At 46.9% G+C, this 19,875-nt stretch overlaps 2 protein-coding genes across 2 annotated transcripts; both read right to left on the bottom strand.

Annotated features, from left to right (window-relative positions):
• Positions 1–5,339: 5,339 nt before the first annotated feature.
• Positions 5,340–7,504, bottom strand: pmf1 (polyamine-modulated factor 1). Its single transcript, NM_001114230.1, is given in 5 exon segments — positions 5,340–5,621; positions 5,767–5,962; positions 6,133–6,233; positions 6,753–6,858; positions 7,335–7,504. Coding segments are annotated over 5 exon segments (609 nt in total). The 5' UTR covers positions 7,487–7,504; the 3' UTR covers positions 5,340–5,567.
• A 4,584-nt stretch (positions 7,505–12,088) lies between these two features.
• On the bottom strand, positions 12,089–18,915 carry slc25a44 (solute carrier family 25 member 44). Its single transcript, NM_001008080.2, is given in 4 exon segments — positions 12,089–13,529; positions 13,649–13,776; positions 15,969–16,612; positions 18,846–18,915. Coding segments are annotated over 3 exon segments (942 nt in total). The 5' UTR covers positions 16,591–16,612; positions 18,846–18,915; the 3' UTR covers positions 12,089–13,337.
• Positions 18,916–19,875: the final 960 nt, after the last annotated feature.

Genomic DNA, 19,875 nt, shown 5'->3' with positions numbered 1-19,875 from the left:
CTGCAGTCACCCAGTATCCATCTATAAGGAGATTAGAGTCACCTGCAGTCACCCAGTATCCATCTATAAGGAGATTAGAGTCACCCAGTATCCATCTATAAGGAGATTAGAGTCACCTGCAGTCACCCGGTATCCATCTATAAGGAGATTAGAGTCACCTGCAGTCACCCAGTATCCATCTATAAGGAGATTAGAGTCACCTGCAGTCACCCAGTATCCATCTATAAGGAGATTAGAGTCACCTGCAGTCACCCAGTATCCATCTATAAGGAGATTAGAGTCACCTGCAGTTACCCAGTATCCATCTATAAGGAGATTAGAGTCACCTGCAGTCACCCAGTATCCATCTATAAGGAGATTAGTCACCTGCAGTCACCCAGTATCCATCTATAAGGAGATTAGAGTCACCTGCAGTCACCCAGTATCCATCTATAAGGAGATTAGGGTCACCTGCAGTCACCCAGTATCCATCTATAAGGAGATTAGAGTCACCTGCAGTCACCCAGTATCCATCTATAAAGAGATTAGAGTCACCTGCAGTCACCCAGTATCCATCTATAAAGAGATTAGAGTCACCTGCAGTCACCCAGTATCCATCTATAAGGAGATTAGTCACCTGCAGTCACCCAGTATCCATCTATAAGGAGATTAGAGTCACCTGCAGTCACCCAGTATCCATCTATAAGGAGATTAGGGTCACCTGCAGTCACCCAGTATCCATCTATAAGGAGATTAGAGTCACCTGCAGTCACCCAGTATCCATCTATAAAGAGATTAGAGTCACCTGCAGTCACCCAGTATCCATCTATAAGGAGATTAGAGTCACCTGCAGAGATATTTGCACCTGGGGAGACAACAGGGCACAGCAACTGCCCCCCCTGTATCCTTAGTGACTCGCTTGGGCCATTACTTTACGTTCCCATAGCAATGGAAAGCGGGTTAGTGTGGTATCTCAAGGGGGTTAGGGGGGCAGCTTCCCCCAGGGAGATACATTCACACATGAAGGATATTCCCCCGGGAATAAGGATATTCATATGATAAGGATATTCCCCCCAGAGTGATACATTTATATTATAAGGTTATTCCCCCCGGTGTGATACATTCATAAGAGAAGGATATTCCCTCAGGGAGATATGTTCATACGATAAGGATATTCCCACGAGGAGATACATTTATATGATAAAGATAATTCCCCAAGAAGATACATTTATATGATAAGGATATTCCCCCAAGGAGATATATTGATATGATAAGGTTAGTCCCCCGGGGAGAAACATTTATATGATAAGGATATTGCCCCGGGGAGATACATTTATATGATAAGGATACTCCCCCAAGGAGATATATTGATATGATAAGGATATTCTCATGGAGAGATACATTTATATGATAAGGATATTCTCCCAAGGATATATATTGATATGATAAGGATATTCTCCCGGGGAGATACATTTATATAAGGATATTCCCATGGGGAGAAACATTTATATGATAAGGATATTGCCCCAGGGAGATACATTTACTGTATATGATAAGGTTAGTCCCCTGGGGAGAAACATTTATATGATAAGGATATTCCCCCGGAGAGATACATTTATATGATAAGGATATTCCCCCGGGGAGAAACATTTATATGATAAGGATATTGCCCCGGGGAGATACATTTATATGATAAGGTTAGTCCCCTGGGGAGAAACATTTATATGATAAGGATATTCCCCCGGGGAGATATATTTATATGATAAGGATATTCCCCCGGAGAGATACATTTATATGATAAGGATATTCCCCCGGAGAGATACATTTATATGATAAGGATATTCCCCCGGGGAGATACATTTATATGATAAGGATATTCCCCCGGAGAGATACATTTATATGATAAGGATATTCCCCCAAGGAGATATATTGATATGATAAGGATATTCTCATGGAGAGATACATTTATATGATAAGGATATTCCCCAAAGGAGACATATTGATATGAGATGGGGAACATTTCCATTGGGTGATATTTGGCCCATAGCCGTCTTTAGGAAGACACCGGCACGCTGCAGCCCATACTGGTCAAGAACTGGGACTCCGCTTAGCACGACCATACTACTGAGGGCAGAACCCCCACCCAAATATATATCTTTCCCCATAATGAGAGAAAGTATCTCCCCCGTGCCCACTCAGCTTCATGGTTTCAGGAGTCAGAACCCAGCAGTGCAGAGAACACAGATCAGGTTCATACATTACATACATGCATAACAACTAGTGTCAGGGAGGGAAGGGGTTAAAGGGGAAGCAGAGCCCCGCCCTCAGTTATGGCATGCCGCAGGTCAGCTGACCCAACTGCCCTGGGTTCCCCCTCCTGTCCTGTGTAATTAGCCGGCGGTCTGACCTCAGAGAGGAAGCGGTTCTGGAAGGACTCTGTGGCCCATTGGTACTGGATGGAGGGGGAAGCCCAGAGCCACGTCTCCTGCTGAACTTCCTGAGTCTCTGGTTCTGAACCAGGGCTGTGCTTATTGGGCCCCGGGGCCCCTTGTAGGTCCCATTATTTACACACAACCTACAGTTGTTATAATACAGTGATTCCCAGAAGCCCAAGCCAATAGCAGGCTGGGAAGGACCCTTACTATAAGAACCCGGGGGGAATATCCTTATCGTATAAATGTATCTCCCTGGGGGAATATCCTTATATAAATGTATCTCCCTGGGGGAATATCCTTATATAAATGTATCTCTCCAGGGGAATATCCTTATCATATAAATGTATCTCCCTGGGGGAATATCCTTATATTATGTATCTCTCCAGGGGAATATCCTTATCATATAAATATCTCTCTCCGGGGGTACCCATGTGACCACCATTAGGGTAACTACAGAACGGCAGCACTGTCTCGCTTTACGGCAGGGATTCTGTTTATCCACTCATATATTTGGAGCAAGTCTAAATATATTTGTATTTGTCACTTCTGAACCAGGGCTGTGCTTATTGGCTATGGGCCCCGGGGCCCGTTGTAGGTCCCATTACTTACACAGCTCTGATTCCCAGAACCCCAAGCCAATAGCAGAGCGGGAGGCTGCACCCTTACTATAAGAACCCAATGGGTACCCATGTGACTGCCAGGAGAGTAACTACAGAACGGCAGTGCTGTCTCGCTTTATGGCAGGGATTCCGTTTATTCACTCAGAATCAGAACAAGTCCCCTATATTTGGAGTAAGTCTAAATATGTTTGTATTTGTCACTACTGAACCAGGGCTGTGCTTATTGGCTTTGGGCCCCGGGGCCCTCAGTAGGTCCCATTACTTACACAGCTCTGATTCCCAGAACCCCAAGCCAATAGCAGACCTGGGGCAGGACCCTAACTACAATAACCCAATGGATACCCATGTGACTGGCAGGTGGGTAACTACAGGCAAAGAACCCCAAGCCAATAGCAGACCTGGGGCAGGACCCTTACTACAATAACCCAATGGATACCCATGTGACTGGCAGGTGGGTAACTACAGGCAAAGAACCCCAAGCCAATAGCAGAGCGAGAGGCTGCAGGTTGTACATGAGCCAATGGGCTTGCTCTCTGCGCTGCCATACTGATTATTGTGCCACATACAGAGGGTTAATCTATTTAGCAACAGCACCAAACCCTATGCCCTTCTCCTATTGGCCATATAACAAGCGTTACAGCCAGCGGCAGGCAGCCGGAGCTTAGCTTGGCCGGAACTCCTTAACCACAAGCCCCAGCCTGGCTTTCCGCTCCCCCCCCCCGTGTCCCAGCTTCGGCCAGAGGGGAGAAGCACAAACTGTATTTACTCTGCTGAACCCCATCGCCTCTCGCCTGCACCACAAACCCATTGTTAGGAACTCTGGGCGGGACACGGACATGCACTCTAATCAGAGATTTAAAGGGGCAGTTAACTTTTAGTGTGTTATAGAATGGCCAATTCTAAGCAGCTTTTCAATTGGTCTTCATTATTTATGATATAGTTTTTTTAACCATTTACTTTTTAGCTTTTAAATGGGGGTCACTGACCCCGGCAGCCAAAAACTATTGCTCTGTGAGGCTCCAGTTTTATTGTTAGAAAAAGGGGACCAAGGATAGGATGATATACAGGTATGGGACCTGTTATCCAGAATGCTCACGACCCGGGGATTTCTGGATAAGGGGTCTTCCATAATATGGCTCTCCATACCTTGAGTCTACTGAAAAATCATTAACCATTAAATAAACCCAATAGGGCTGTTCTGCCCCAATAAGGGGTAATTATATCTTAGTTGGGATCAAGTACAGGTACTGTTTTATTATTACAGAGAAAAGGGAATCATTTAACCATGAATTAAACCCAATAGGGCTGTTCTGCCCCCAATAAGGGGTAATTATATCTTAGTTGGGATCAAGTACAGGTACTGTTTTATTATTACAGAGAAAAGGGAATCATTTAACCATTAAATAAACCCAATAGGGCTGTTCTGCCCCAATAAGGGGTAATTATATCTTAGTTGGGATCAAGTACAGGTACTGTTTTATTATTACAGAGAAAAGGGAATCATTTAACCATGAAATAAACCCAATAGGGCTGTTCTGCCCCAATAAGGGGTAATTATATCTTAGTTGGGATCAAGTACAGGTACTGTTTTATTATTACAGAGAAAAGGGAATCATTTAACCATTAAATAAACCCAATAGGGCTGTTCTGCCCCAATAAGGGGTAATTATATCTTAGTTGGGATCAAGTACAGGTACTGTTTTATTATTACAGAGAAAAGGGAATCATTTAACCATTAAAGGAACGGTAACACCAAAAATTAAAGTGTATTAAATATAATGTACTGTTGCCCTGCACAGGTAAAGTTGTGTTTTTGCTAAAGTAACAATACTATAACTTATATAAATAAGCTGCTGTGTAGCCATGGGGGCAGCCATTCAACCTGGAAAAAAGGAGAAAAGGCACAGGTTACATAGCAGATAACAGATAAGCTCTGTAGAATATAATGGGGCTTTATCTGTTATCTGCTATGTGCCTGTGCCTTTTCTCCTTTGAATGGCTGCCCCCATGGCTACACAGCAGCTTTGTTTATATAAACTATAGTAGTCTTTCTAAGGCAAACACACCAGTTGTACCAGTGCAGGGCAACAGTACATAATATCGTAATTATTTTTATACACTTTCATTTTTTGGTGTTACTGTTCCTTTAAATAAACCTTCCCTAACTTTCTAGATAACAGGTTTCTTGATAACAGATCCTATAGTACGATATGATATACTACATATATGCAGAATTCTGGAGGGGGTAAGGCTGCCATCTAGTGGTGCTGTGTAGGGACAAACATCCATAATCTCACAGTAAGGATTGAATTGCAGAAATCTTTAATATCCGACTAAGAAAGAACATTCCGACTGGGCGTAGATGCGACTCCCCCACCGTCTCTAGGTCCCCGTTCTGTATCAGCGGGTCCAACCAAGCAGAGTTTATAGGCCTACGCTCCTCAAATTGTCCCTTCAGTTGCTCCAGCAACATGAGAACAGAGTCTGTACCTGTCTGGGAATTGTCTGCTAAACGCCACGCAGCAACCGCGTCTCACTTGGGCTCCTCAATAGACAGAATCAGTTCCCTTTGGGCTTTGCTCAGCTCCTATGGAACAGATTATTCAGCATTATTATTATTCTTATATAGACATATCCCATGGTATGTACCATACAGTTATGGGGGGGTGGGCACTTGAGTGACAGATCCGGACATACCAATGACAGGGTTACAAAGGGGGGTACCCCCGTACCTGCCAGGCCAGTTTCCTCCTCTCTATCTCTTTCTGCATTTCCTCTATCCTCCTCCTGCCGAGCAGTACGGCCTGCGCCAGCCTGGCGTTCTCCTCCTCGCGCTCCCGCAGCAGTTTGCGCAGGTAGTCCCTCTGCTGCAGGAGGTAGGGCACCAGGTGGGAGCGCAGATCTTCCTCGGGAACCCCACTGGGGCGCCTAATGGACAGGAGCACAGTCAGCGAGCTGGCTACGCCTCCCAGATCACATGGGGCCCAATGGCAACAGTCCAATGACCAGACTGGGAAGCAGCAGGTTGCCTGGCGCTGCCCCTGGTACTGAGAGGTGCTGGTACCAGACGCCATTAGGGGACAGGGTGCTGTACTCACCAGGCCAGGTCTGTTCTGTCTCCCGCCTCAGTCTCCATTTTGTCCAGCGAGTCCAACAGCGCCTCCAGATTCCCCTCGGCCTTAATTTCCTGTATTTCATCCTGCAGAAAAACCCTATGCCATTAAATGGGAAATAGTCCGCACATAGAGATCAATGCAGTGTGGAATTCAGCCCTTATTGCCTCCAACGGGTGGGGAGTGCAAGCTCTTACTGGGGGTTGGTTCAAGCCCTTACTGCCCCCAAAAGGTGGGGGGGGGGGGGGTTCAAGCCCTTACTGCCCCCGAAAGGTGGGGGGGGGGGGTTCAAGCCCTTACTGCCCCCGAAAGGTAAGGGTTGGTTCAAGCCCTTACTGCCCCCGAAAGGTGGGGGATGGTTCAAGCCCTTACTGCCCCCGAAAGGTGGGGGGGTGTCTCAAGCCCTTACTGCCCCCGACGGGGGGGGGGGGGTACAATTCCTTACTGCCCCCGAGAGGTGGGGGGGTACAATTCCTTACTGCCCCCCACGGACGGGGAGGGTGCACGCCCTTACTGAACCCCCCACGGGCGGGGGGGTTCACGCCCTTACTGCCCCTAACAGGGGAGGGTGCAACCCCCTATGACCCTGACGGGGCCACACTTACCTTGATGGAGCTCTGTAGCTGGAACACAAACTGCTCATAGATACTGCGGGTCATTTCCGGCTGCAGCCTGTAGAAGCGCTTGTAGCAGCGGGCAAATCGCTGGTAGCTGAGGAGAGAGGGCGGAGACATGGGCGGAGCTCTCAAACCTGACCACAAACCCCCCCCCCAACATTCGTTTATTCTGTATATTCCCTGTGCCCCATTGGCTTTACACCTCTGCACTGCTGGCTCCGACTCCTGAAACAATTCTGCCCAGAATGATATCAATTCCCTTGTAAGGCCATATTTCCATGGATAAAGAGTAAGCTCCTCAACCCAGACTTACTATCATACAATAGTAACGGGATAGCTGGGGTTTCCCCACCCTGAGAGGCTTGGAGTAGAGTGCAAGCTCTCCAGCCCAGAGCCAGGGCATTAATTACATCCCCACAGCTAATGGTATAACATTACATTTTCCCAGCCAATTAAGATTCAGAGACGATATCATTGTATCCAATTAAAAACAACCAGTGAGAGCCGCCAGCCAATCAGCTTTTAGCACTGCTAAGTTCCCAGCCAATAGGCGCGCCGGACCCGACCTACCTGCCTGCTTGGACCAGCCCCTCTAGGAACTTGTCCACTAAGGTATCGAAGATCACAATTCTGGAAGGATTCTCGCTGGGCGCCACTTCGGCCTCCTGGGATGTTCCCGGGACCCCCTCAGCGGGACCCTCATCCGACTCTCCCGCCTCCATCTTGTTCGAGCGCCGTCCCGGCCACGCCCACTTAGCTCCCGCCAAACTTTTAGCAAGGATACTTGCGTTATGATTGGCTACTGCGCCTGCTCATTAAGCAATCATCCTCCACACAGCCAATTAGAAGCTGCACATAGCTCCTGCCTAACTTGTAGCAATTGATACTTGCATTATGATTGGCTACTCCGCCTGCTCATCTTCCCCACAGCCAATTAGAAGCTGCACATAGCCCCTGCCTCTTACATGCTGTAGAGATGTCACTGTGCTATTTTGTTATTGTTTTACCACACGTCGTTTTTTTTTCAGACAGTATTTGATTAATTAAGCGTGTACATATATATTTATATATTTATTTTTTTATATATTTATAGATACATTTATTTAATCAGCCTTCAGAAACCTGACATGAATCCATCTTGTGGGGGCCCTGGAATGTAGAAGGCCCAGTGCCAGTGATTATGACAGGAGATTAGGGGGCCCTAAATTAAAGTTAAGGGGTGCCATGAATCTGATTCCAATGTTTTTAATAGAAAAGAAAGCTAAATATATATAGGAATTATTGCCCCCACAAAACCTGGTAACCCTAGTCCCCTGCCAAGGCCTCCCAAATGGCGCTACTGACACCCCTCAAATCTAGACCTGCAAGGCTATGAGGCTTCATGTCAGTGTTATATAGAGGGGATACAAATATTAGGAGCTGGGAGTATATTTTCCCAGAAAAAGTGGCACAGCACCTCATACCAAATGGCAAAGAACCCAAACAGGATTGTGGCAGCCATCTTTGAAGTTTGCATATGGAACATCAAGCACTCCGGACACGTGAAGACTGCTAAAATCCAAGATTTATTTCTTCATGTTTAAAACAATGAACGCCTAACGCGTTTCGTGCCCATTAAGGCACTTAATCATAGGCATATCCTATGATAAAGTGCCTTAATGGGCACGAAACGCGTTAGGCGTTCATTGTTTTAAACATGAAGAAATAAATCTTGGATTTTAGCAGTCTTCACGTGTCCGGAGTGCTTGATGTTCCATATGCAAACTTTGGAGAAATTTCCCCCTTCAGCTGCGGGTTCGGGGCCTTGAGCACCCGGACCATTATCGGCTTGTGGTGAGCTATTTTGATTCCTCAGCTTTCACATTATTGAGCGATGTACATTGTGTGACTCTCTGAACCACAGCGTCAGGCTCGGGGTTTGAACACCCGGGCCTAACCCGATACTGGGTATTATATATATTTATTTCATATAAATTTATGTCTGGGAATCCCTTTGGGGTTTGTTTGTTTACATTCCTCTCCTCCTTTTTATATAATATATTGCAGCCATCTTTGACACTTGACTCCCTCTTCCAGGCTCTCGGCTGCCATTTTGTTTGCCAACAAAACATACATGGTTAGATACATTCCTAGCCTGTGCCTGCTCTCTCATTGGGCTAAATGACTGATCCTACTGAAATGGGATATTTCTATTTCCACAAACCGAAACAATTAGGGGTAGATTTATCAAAACGTGAGTTTATATCTTATACATGTAACCCTTTCTTGGCACTGATATCCAGGGCCACACTGGGGCGCAAACAGGAAAAATCCCAAGCCTCCGCTAAGTGGGAGATTTGCGGGATTTGGAAAGTTTAAGTGCCTCCACCCAGGGCTAAACCATGTATTAGTGGGCAACAACTCCCTGGGAACTGCAACAGCAGTGATTAATATACCAAATGCAATGGAAATAAACCACACAATTGATAGATATGAAATAAATTGTAATATATATGCAAGATGCAATGGAATGAAAACAGTGAATAACAGTTTCACATAACACATATAATATTTGACACTATTCCCCTTTGTGTAAAATATGTCCCCTGTCACTTTAAGAACATTGAGTGTGCACACTATGGGTCTGCGCAGGTTTACTCCTTGTATGAAGGTAGTGGTAACAGAGTTATGTGTTGCAACACCAGATTGTAGCACCCCGGGGTGGGTAACTGTAAAACCTCACCAACTCCCAGTGGCAGTGAAAAGGGGAATAGATCCTGTGGGGCAGATGCAGGGAAGCAGTCTGGCAGCTTTAACCCTCACTGAGCTTGAGATGCTGGGGGAGAGAAAGGCTTCTTGGGATCCTGATGGAGATTCACTGCAGGTGTCACGGAGGCTGATGGGTAATCCCACATCCAGATCCAGTGTACACGCTGGTAACTCACTACAGGGCTGAAGCCCCAACTCCCCTACAGGGATTACTCCCCTAACAATAGCTCAGGCCTGCTGCACTAATCCCATTCACTAAATGGCTGAATGGGAAGGGTTAAGGGTGAGTTGTTATATATTAAGATCTGAACTCACATCTTCATAAATCTGCCCCTTAGTTTCACTTTTAATGCGGCCTTTGTTTTATGGTGTTAAAAGGCTTTTTCCCCAGTAATCTATTTGGGGCAAATAGGTAACAGCTTCACACACTGTTCCAGGGGGATCTTGTCCCATTCGTTTAGGCACATTTGCTCCGGGTTGTACACCAGGGGGTTCATGGTCCCTCAGACTGTTGGGGGGGGGGTGGACTATAGTTGGTCCTCAAATTACGGCCCCCGCTGCAACCTCATGCCTGGCTACTACCTGTAGCGTGGTCCTTGGCCCCAGTGCCCCATTAGCATCACCCAGTGGGACACAGTGGCGTGGCCAAAAACCATGCTGAGGCAGACAGGTAGTAACCAGGGGTGAGGACGCATGGGAGGCTGTATCTGGCCCGTGGGCACTAGCTTGAGGACCCTGTTGTACACCATAATATTCAGTTATGGCCAATTATGTATGCTCTTTAGAGCAGGTCCATCCAACCTTTTTCCATGTATTTGCCTGATCATATAACTTGCTACCTGTGTATTATTATAGTTATACTATACCATTTTTTACACAACATTTAACAGCACTTTGCTTTGTCCAGTGTCGGGCTGGCCCACCAGGATACCAGGAAAACTCCCCGTGGGTCCAGGTGTAAGTAGCCCTCCTGCTCCTGACCATTTGGCCTGTTTCATGCTGATTCCCTATTTCTGAATGGAAAGAAAGAGGAGAAATAGATGGAAGGATAGATGCTAGCATGTAAATAAAAGAGACTAGGAGAATAAAGAGGTTGGGTGAAGAAAGGAGGAAAAATAGTTTGGAGAGTGGGCCTATGGTCTAAGTCATTCTGATGTGCCCCTGGGGTCCCAGTCCAACACTGGCTTTGTCCCATTACACTTACAAGATGTGAGGTATGGCTCCCCCAGTCACTGCCTCATCTAAGCATTGTTTCCTGCTCAGTCTCGTTCGCGTGTGCAGTAAATACAATTGAAGCTCTCTGCTTTGTCCTGTGGGACCAGTGGTTCTGATCCTGCAAATATTTCTGGAATCCCCACCATAAAGCAAAGCAGGACTGCTGCTGTTTACCAGAATGTAAAAAGGGACAGAAACATTTTTCAGGAAAAGTAATTTTTTATTATGATAGCAGTGTCCCATTGATGCCATAAATCTATAGAGTCTGCGGGCAGGCTTAAACCATGAAGATCCCCCCAAAAGAGGTATCACTTATCCGTAAGGCCTATAGTTGGGCCACTTTGCTCTATAATATCTAGTTATGCCTTTGGCTTGCTACCTGAATGGCCTGTGTTCATGATCCCTCTGCAGGCCCAGACTGGCAGTCTTTGGATTCTGGAAAACGCCAGGGGGGCTGCTGTAAGATACCCTAGACCAGGGATCCCCAACCAGTAGCTCAGGGGCAACGTGTTGCTCCCCAACCCCTTGGATGTTGCTCTCAGTGCCCCCAAACCAGGGAGTTATTTTTGAATTCCTGACTTGGGGGCAAGTTTTGGTTGAATAAAAACAAGATTTCCTACCAAATAAAGCCCCCTGTAAGCTGATAGGGTGCATAGAGGCCCCTAATAGCCAATCACAGCCCTTATTTGGCTCCTCCATGAACTTTTATGGTGCTTGTGTTGCTCCCCAAGTCTTTTTACATTTGACTGTGGCTCACAAGTAAGAAAGGTTGGGGATCCCTGCCCTAGACAGACTAATGAGGGGCTGTTTGGGCCTCTGTGTATTTAAAATGCCAGGACCTACTTTAAATCCCAGTCTGGGCCTGCCCCTTGTACCTTGCCAACCCCACAGGTTTTTTATTTATTTTTTTTTGGTGGGATCAGACAGGCAATTGGTGGGATTAAGTGCAATGCCATAAGGATGTTGTACCTGGCATGCTATACAGAACAGGTTATTATAAAGCTTTACTTACCCTTAAATGATTATCACCATGGTAGATATGATTTTGGCCAATGTTGCCCTTATTTCTTACAATTATAAAGGCTCCCCCCCCCCCAAGGTCACCCACAGCCAATACAATTAGCCTCAGGCACAATATCTGATGGTCCACAGCGAGGAAAGTATTTATTGTAGGCAAATACAGCTTGGGTTAAACCATTAGCAGAACCCGATTCACAGCCTCCGGGCCTGGGAACGAGTTTTAAAAAAGTTGAATTCATTCGGCACTGCCAGGACAGCCCTGCCAGCTCCAGTGCCCACAAAACCAGTAGCCAAGTACATAATATACAGTCACAGTTAATATAATCCGCATTTCATATTCCTTTTTTTTTTTTTTAAAAAGAGTTTAAATATATACATACACATAAAAATCTGCAGTACAACCGGATACAAACAAAGACCCACCCCGACCCACAGGTTTAGAATTTATTTAGTAACAGAAGCCGAGGAGACCGGACGCACCCCCCCATTACATGACAAGAGCCCCCTCTAGTGTATCCATCCGTACGGGAGGTCCGACTCGCTGGGTAATGGACTTATTGTATAAAGCAACTTTGCCACTGGCCTGGGTAATGGCAATAAAAACTAACCTAATATTTAGTTTGTCTGGTACAGTGGTCACATTTTAAAAGGATACTAACCCCTTTATTTATTTTTCTAATTTCTGGTCATTCCTGCACCCCGCTATCCTTGAGATGACTTTTTATTTTTTAAATGCCCTATTTTCAGCTGACAGCTGCAGGAGGTTCCATAGAGAAAAGCAAGCAGCAATTCAACTGAAACTAAAGCCTTGCAATTCAGACCACTTCCCCCCCCCCCCCCAAAAAAAAGGCACCAGTATCCTTTTAAGCTTAATTCTAGGGACAGACCATGTAAAATTAGGGGGGGGGGAAGCAAAAATAAATGTAAGATTTCTAATAATGTTGCTTAGAATATTCCACCTTCAGTTATACTTATAGAGATGCAAAACAAAAGGCATACTTCCCCTTTAAAAAGAAACAAGTACCCATTACTATCGGTCAGCCCTGCAGGGAGGCGCAAAGGGAAAGGCGCTTTAGGCCAAACGAAACCAACAGTAAGCAGACGGAGAATTTCCCCCGTGGACCGATACAATCTCTATGTAAGCACCTAGGCACCCTGCCACCCCCCACCCTCCATTTGGCAATTACATTAAATAAAAGGGACCGGGCATCTGTGTAAAAAAATCTAGAAGTCTTTATAAAAAGGGGAAAAATACCCTGTGTTTTTAAAACTGAAGAAAAAGAGAGGAAATCCCAGAATCTTGAGAAGGAGCGGAGAGGCCACACGGAATACGCGTGTATGACACACGCGTGAGGGGGCGGGAGTAGGAAGGTCACATACACAGCTATTGGTTCGGAGAGTCACAAGGTCTTGTCCTCTTGTGCTTCTCAGTGTCTGGGCGCCCAATTCCAGTCCAGCAGCAGCTCATGGAAGAACCAAGTAGAAGATGGGCCCAGTGATATTCCAGCACGTTCTCCTGATGATACCCTCAAAGTTCCACCAAAGTTCCAGTGTCTCTACTGATGGACAAGGTTCCACAAGCTCTACCAGTCACCAATGTCTCGAGTCCACCAGTTCCGGCCTTAGGCTGAGCTTCTTCAGTGTCTCATAACCCACCACGATGACTATGGTGGAAGGAGTAGAGGATATGATACGGGCGGAAAGGCCTTTGGTCAATCCCCACGGACCTTCTTCTGCCATCAGCTGCCTGAAGGTATTGATAATGGAGCTCTTGCCTTCCACCTGGAATGCACAGGGCAGTTAGAAAGGAAAACACAAACTGTTCTGCTAGAACTGCAACTCTGGGAGTTGTAGTGCAGCATGATCCCCCCACAAACACACAAAGAACTGACAGTCGTTACCTGCACACGTGCCCTTATCACATCCATGGGATTGGTGATGGTAGAGGCAGTGGCAGCGGCTAGTGGGCCGGCTATAGCCTGAAGCAGGAGGTGGGGACAGTCGTTAGGGCTCAGGCGGGACAGTTGCTCTAGGAGAAAGCACAGAAAGTTACCAATGAGACTCCTCCCAATAACAAGCCAAAGCCCACCCCAACCTGAACCCTACCCGACCCCACAGCTACCCTCTATTTATAGACCTGAACCCTACCCAACCCCACATCTACCCTCTATTTATAGACCTGAACCCTACCCAACCCCACATCTACCCTCTATTTATAGACCTGAACCCTACCCAACCCCACATCTACCCTCTATTTATAGACCTGAACCCTACCCAACCCCACATCTACCCTCTATTTATAGACCTGAACCCTACCCAACCCCACATCTACCCTCTATTTATAGACCTGAACCCTACCCAACCCCACATCCACCCTCTATTTATAGACCTGTGTCCGCCCCTAACCCGCCCACTCCCAACCCCACATCTACCCTCTATTTATAGACATGTGCCCGCCCCTAACCCGCCTACTCCCAACCCCACATCTACCCTCTATTTATAGACCTGTGCCCACCCCTAACCCACCCACTCCCAACCCCACATCTACCCTCTATTTATAGACCTGAACCCTACCCAACCCCACATCTACCCTCTATTTATAGACCTGAACCCTACCCAACCCCACATCTACCCTCTATTTATAGACCTGAACCCTACCCAACCCCACATCTACCCTCTATTTATAGACCTGTGCCCGCCCCTAACCCACCCACTCCCAACCCCACATCTACCCTCTATTTATAGACCTGTGCCCGCCCCTAACCCACCCACTCCCAACCCCACATCTACCCTCTATTTATAGACCTGTGCCCGCCCCTAACAACCGCCTTCTTCTGACTTTTTCCCAACTTTCAAATGGGGGTCACTGACCCCGGCAGCCAAACAACAACTGCTCTGCGAGGCTCCAGTTTTATTGGTATTTTTACTTGATATTACTTTTCTTTCTGTTTAGGCCCTCTCCTATTCATATATCAGTCTAACATTCCAATCAATTCCTGGTCGCTAAGGTAATTTGGACCCTAGCAACTAGATAACTGCTGAAATTCCAGACTGGAGAGTTGCTAATCAAAAAGTGAAATCATTACAAAACCACAAATAATAAAAAATGAAGACCAATTGCAAATCTCAGAATGTTACTCTCTACATCAAACTAAACATGATGGTTTGTACCTTCTCCCCTAGAGCGAGGCTGGCAGTGCCCTGTAATTAGCAGGCCTGGGGACTTGTTTACTTTTAGCTCTCACTTATAGAACAGGTGAATAAATCATTCCCCCCCCCCCCAGTTCCTGTCTGAGTGGCTACTGCCATGGTATAGGGTAAGTGAAAGATTATAGTAATCTAGAACCAAATCCTGTTGGCAGCCAAAGGAACCCAGTAGGGCACCAGTACAGAGCATTTAAAGCAACAGGCACACTGTTATGTCTCACTCAGTATATCTAATTCCTTTGCCCCTCCTACAGTTACAGTCAGTGCTTCCCAATCCCTCCCTATTGCCCCTGCCTATACCCCGCACTCTCTGACCCCCCCATGACATGTCTCACAGCTGTCTCTAAACTTAGATGCCTCACTTGCTCTACAATAACAAACTTTATTTTGCAGACTGAAGCCCTTTCCCAGTCTGTCTTTTAGTGTATGAATGGGCCAAAACACCAGGAATTTAAACTGACCTGTATGTGAATGTCCTCTTAGTATTTTCTGCCGAAACCTGCAATCTGTATTATCTAAAGATCCACTAAACATAAGCATGAATGGGTGGGGGGTTTGGTTTTGTAACAGATAAGAGATGTCAAAAATAAGATAAAGCCCTGCTTTATGGCTGAGATTCTAGCTATCTGTATAACAGAGCATTCTGTCACAGTGGCACAGATCCTATCTGATCCCCCCCCCCATTGTAAGCAGCAGTCCTGCCCTGCTTTATGGCTGAGATTCTAGCTATCTGTATAACAGAGCATTCTGTCCCAGTGGCACAGATCCTATCTGATCCCCCCATTGTAAGCAGCAGTCCTGCCCTGCTTTATGGCTGAGATTCTAGCTATCTGTATAACAGAGCATTCTGTCCCAGTGGCACAGATCCTATCTGATCCCCCCATTGTAAGCAGCAGTCCTGCCCTGCTTTATGGCTGAGATTCTAGCTATCTGTATAACAGAGCATTCTGTCACAGTGGCACAGATCCTATCTGATCCCCCCAATGTAAGCAGCAGTCCTGCTGGGGTACCTACCTGCATATAAGTGGTAGAATGGCCACCACACTGCACTGTTAGGGATGTAGGTTAGCAGGGACGCTACGTATCCCCTGTAGAAACCTCGGAAACCGTCGGCGCGGAAAATCTGCAGGATTATGTCCTTGGTCTGGCCAAACATTACTGGCTGTTTCCCATCTGTTGCATGTACCCGGAACCTCCCCATACTCTCTCCTTTGCGCTGCATCATAAGGTGCTGGGAGACCACATCTATAGGTACCGTGATGCTCTGAGCAACCAGAGACGCAGAACCCCCGGCAACCAATGACTTCACAGTATTGCTGCTGCTGTATTTTGACACGTACTTGCGGGTCAGTTCGTAGGTGGTCACGTAGCACTGGCCGGAGATCAGAGTAAACGTATTGACCAGGAACCCCCTGTAAAACCCAGCGGCCCCTTCCGTCCGCAAGATCTTCACAAAGGCGTCAAACGTCCCATTGTATAGGCTTTTGCCCTTCTGCACCTGCAGGCGCGTCCGGATGAGGGTGAAGGGGTAAACGCTCACCCGGATTATCATGGTCATGCAGACCCCAAAGACATAGAACTTCTTCTTGTCCAGGTGTTCCCACTCAATGATCTGGATGTTCCGTTTGTCCTCCATGCCTGGACGGTTAGTGTTCCGCCTGCAGAACAAGAGCTGGAATGAGTGGAAAGGCATAATAGGCACAACATAATTCCTCGCCTAATGTAGGAACTTCTTGTTCTTGGTTACTCTAGTCTAGAACTCTCTGATTCTAGGTTTCTCTAAGATCTTATAATACAGAGGAATAGGTATAAAGCTGCGATATCCTATCTGCTTTTGTTGACCTATGATGTGCAGTATCTATGAAGGGTTGCTAAGACACCAGCTGCTAGTTAGATACGGATTCTATCTATTCTACAGACCATGGTGATGCTCCTGGCCTCCTGTTGTAAAGGCACTGCAGAACACAGGAACATTAATACTGTTCTAGAGCACAGGGAGCCATCTTTCAACCACAGCACAATCTTTCTAAGTTTAATAGGAAGGTCATGGGTTGGTACAGAGCGCAGCACCACGGCTGCAGGGACTCCATATACCCAGACAGTACCAGGGAAACCCAAACGGCTGTTTGCACCACAATGATGAATCTACCAGTGGTGCGTCTGGCCTGCAGCTCAGAGCCCAGAGGCTTACACGAAAGCAAAGGAATGCCATTAATCCACTTCCCGTATCCATTTGGCTTAAGGGACCAGTCACAGAGTGACTCTAGGAGTTGAAAAACCAGTTGCGAGTAAAGAAGCCAGTATGAAATGTAAAGACGCGGTTGTGTTTAGGTAAGGGTTACTTCCCCTTTAAAATGACTATGTATGGAAATGATCAATAATTTAATTCCCAGGAAAGATGGAACTCATTGCATTGTGCAGGCAGGCGTGGGTACCGCTACTCACTAGCAGGGGAATGGCCTCCCTTTCTTTCCTGGGATAGGATCATAAACCAAAGACATGGCCATGGCCGAGTGGGGTCAGTGACACTGGAAGCTGCACAAACTTTGCCCTTAAGACGAGATACTAGGGGAACGTCAGATTCCTACTTGGAAAAATGTTGCAATGGCATCAGCGTGTTTGTACAGGAATTATCCCTGTCTCCCTGCCCATAAACAGCCTGGGAGTCTGCCATACTGCAGTGCTGTGTTTAAAGGAACAGTAACACCAAAAAATACCCTGCTGTGTAGCCCCGGGGCAGCTATTCCTGCACTGGTACAGCTGGGGTGTTTGCTACAGAAACCCTACTATAGTTTATATAAATACCCCGCTGTGTAGCCCCGGGGGCAGCCATTCCTGCACTGGTACAGCTGGGGTGTTTGCTACAGAAACCCTACTATAGTTTATATAAATACCCCGCTGTGTAGCCCCGGGGGCAGCCATTCCTGCACTGGTACAGCTGGGGTGTTTGCTACAGAAACCCTACTATAGTTTATATAAATACCCCGCTGTGTAGCCCCGGGGGCAGCCATTCCTGCACTGGTACAGCTGGGGTGTTTGCTACAGAAACCCTACTATAGTTTATATAAATACCCCGCTGTGTAGCCCCGGGGGCAGCCATTCCTGCACCGGTACAGCTGGGGTGTTTGCTACAGAAACCCTACTATAGTTTATATAAATACCCCGCTGTGTAGCCCCGGGGCAGCCATTCCTGCACTGGTACAGCTGGGGTGTTTGCTACAGAAACCCTACTATAGTTTATATAAATACCCCGCTGTGTAGCCCCGGGGGCAGCCATTCCTGCACCGGTACAGCTGGGGTGTTTGCTACAGAAACCCTACTATAGTTTATATAAATACCCCGCTGTGTAGCCCCGGGGGCAGCCATTCCTGCACCGGTACAGCTGGGGTGTTTGCTACAGAAACCCTACTATAGTTTATATAAATACCCCGCTGTGTAGCCCCGGGGGCAGCCATTCCTGCACCGGTACAGCTGGGGTGTTTGCTACAGAAACCCTACTATAGTTTATATAAATACCCCGCTGTGTAGCCCCGGGGGCAGCCATTCCTGCACTGGTACAGCTGGGGTGTTTGCTACAGAAACCCTACTATAGTTTATATAAATACCCCGCTGTGTAGCCCCGGGGGCAGTCATTCCTGCACTGGTACAGCTGGGGTGTTTGCTACAGAAACCCTACTATAGTTTATATAAATACCCCGCTGTGTAGCCCCGGGGGCGGGCATTCAAGCAGGAAAATGGGCCAGGTTATATAGCAGATAACAGATAAGCTCTGTAGAATATAATGGGGCTTTATCTGTTATCTGCTAAGTAACCAGTGTATTTTCTGTGTCCCGCCTGGACCCAGTGAATGACCCCAATCAGTATGTAGATCTGCCATCTTGTTCCACTCACCTATCAAGGTCCTGGACTGGGGCATCAGGCCATCGTCAGCCTCTCAGCGCGGGTGTACGGCAGCCTCTCGCGGGTGGTGGGAGTGAGCCATGAGTTCCAGGGACTGAAAATGTAAAGAATGGAAAGAGAGAGGTTAATGAATTCAGAGTATCTTATATATATGGTTGGGGGGCGGGGGTCAAGCCTTACTATCATACAAATACTTAATATAACACCCCCGCATTCTTGTTGCCCACCTTAATTTGAAGCCCCCAGGCAACACAATGTATAATAACCTATAGTAGATCTACTATATACCCCCCTTCTCCAGTAAGGGATCTACACACTGTGTGACATGGGGGAGGGGGGAATCAGCTGATACACAGCCCTGCCCCCACCCCTCCATTGGGAATAACTCTGCCATTGGTTACCTACAGGGCCCACACTCCCTATTATCCCAATACCCCAGAGCCTTTACTAGGGGTCCCCCCCCATTGCAGGACTTAGCCCCACCCCAAAATACCGTATTATAGCTAAAAGTAGGGTATATAAGCCATTCCATGTAATTATTTGTAGTATAATAATATCCACCACTTACCTACACGGTACCTTGTCCCCAGCCCTGTCCCTAGGCCTCAGCCCCGCACTGTCCTGTCCTTTCCCCCGGGGGGTGGCACCACCTTCTCTCTCTTCCCTTTACCCACCTGCCTCCGCCACAACCGGAAGTGAGAGGGTCTGTCCCCGCTCCTCCAATAGCAGCGCGGAGGTACGTCACGGTGGGCGTGGCTTCCCTTAAAGCAACCTAGTTAGTCAATGACTTACAAAAGAGGGTCAAATGACGTCAACGGCTCATCGGCCAATAACGTTGGGAAGAATTTCCCTACCGGATTTTCTCGCTGCCGCCCAGCCTATTCTCATTTACACATTATATTTACCTCAAAGCACCACTATTCGCGGTAATTCTGTGCGACTTTGCAAAAAAAGACGAAACTTTCTATATGATTTCTGTATAAAAAATATGAAGTAAATGGCTGCTAGAGTAGTTATTGAG

The sequence above is a fragment of the Xenopus tropicalis genome, chromosome 8 (genome assembly GCF_000004195.4).
Source record: "Xenopus tropicalis strain Nigerian chromosome 8, UCB_Xtro_10.0, whole genome shotgun sequence".
NCBI lineage: Eukaryota > Metazoa > Chordata > Amphibia > Anura > Pipidae > Xenopus > Xenopus tropicalis.
This window is presented reverse-complemented; position numbering and strand designations above follow the sequence as displayed.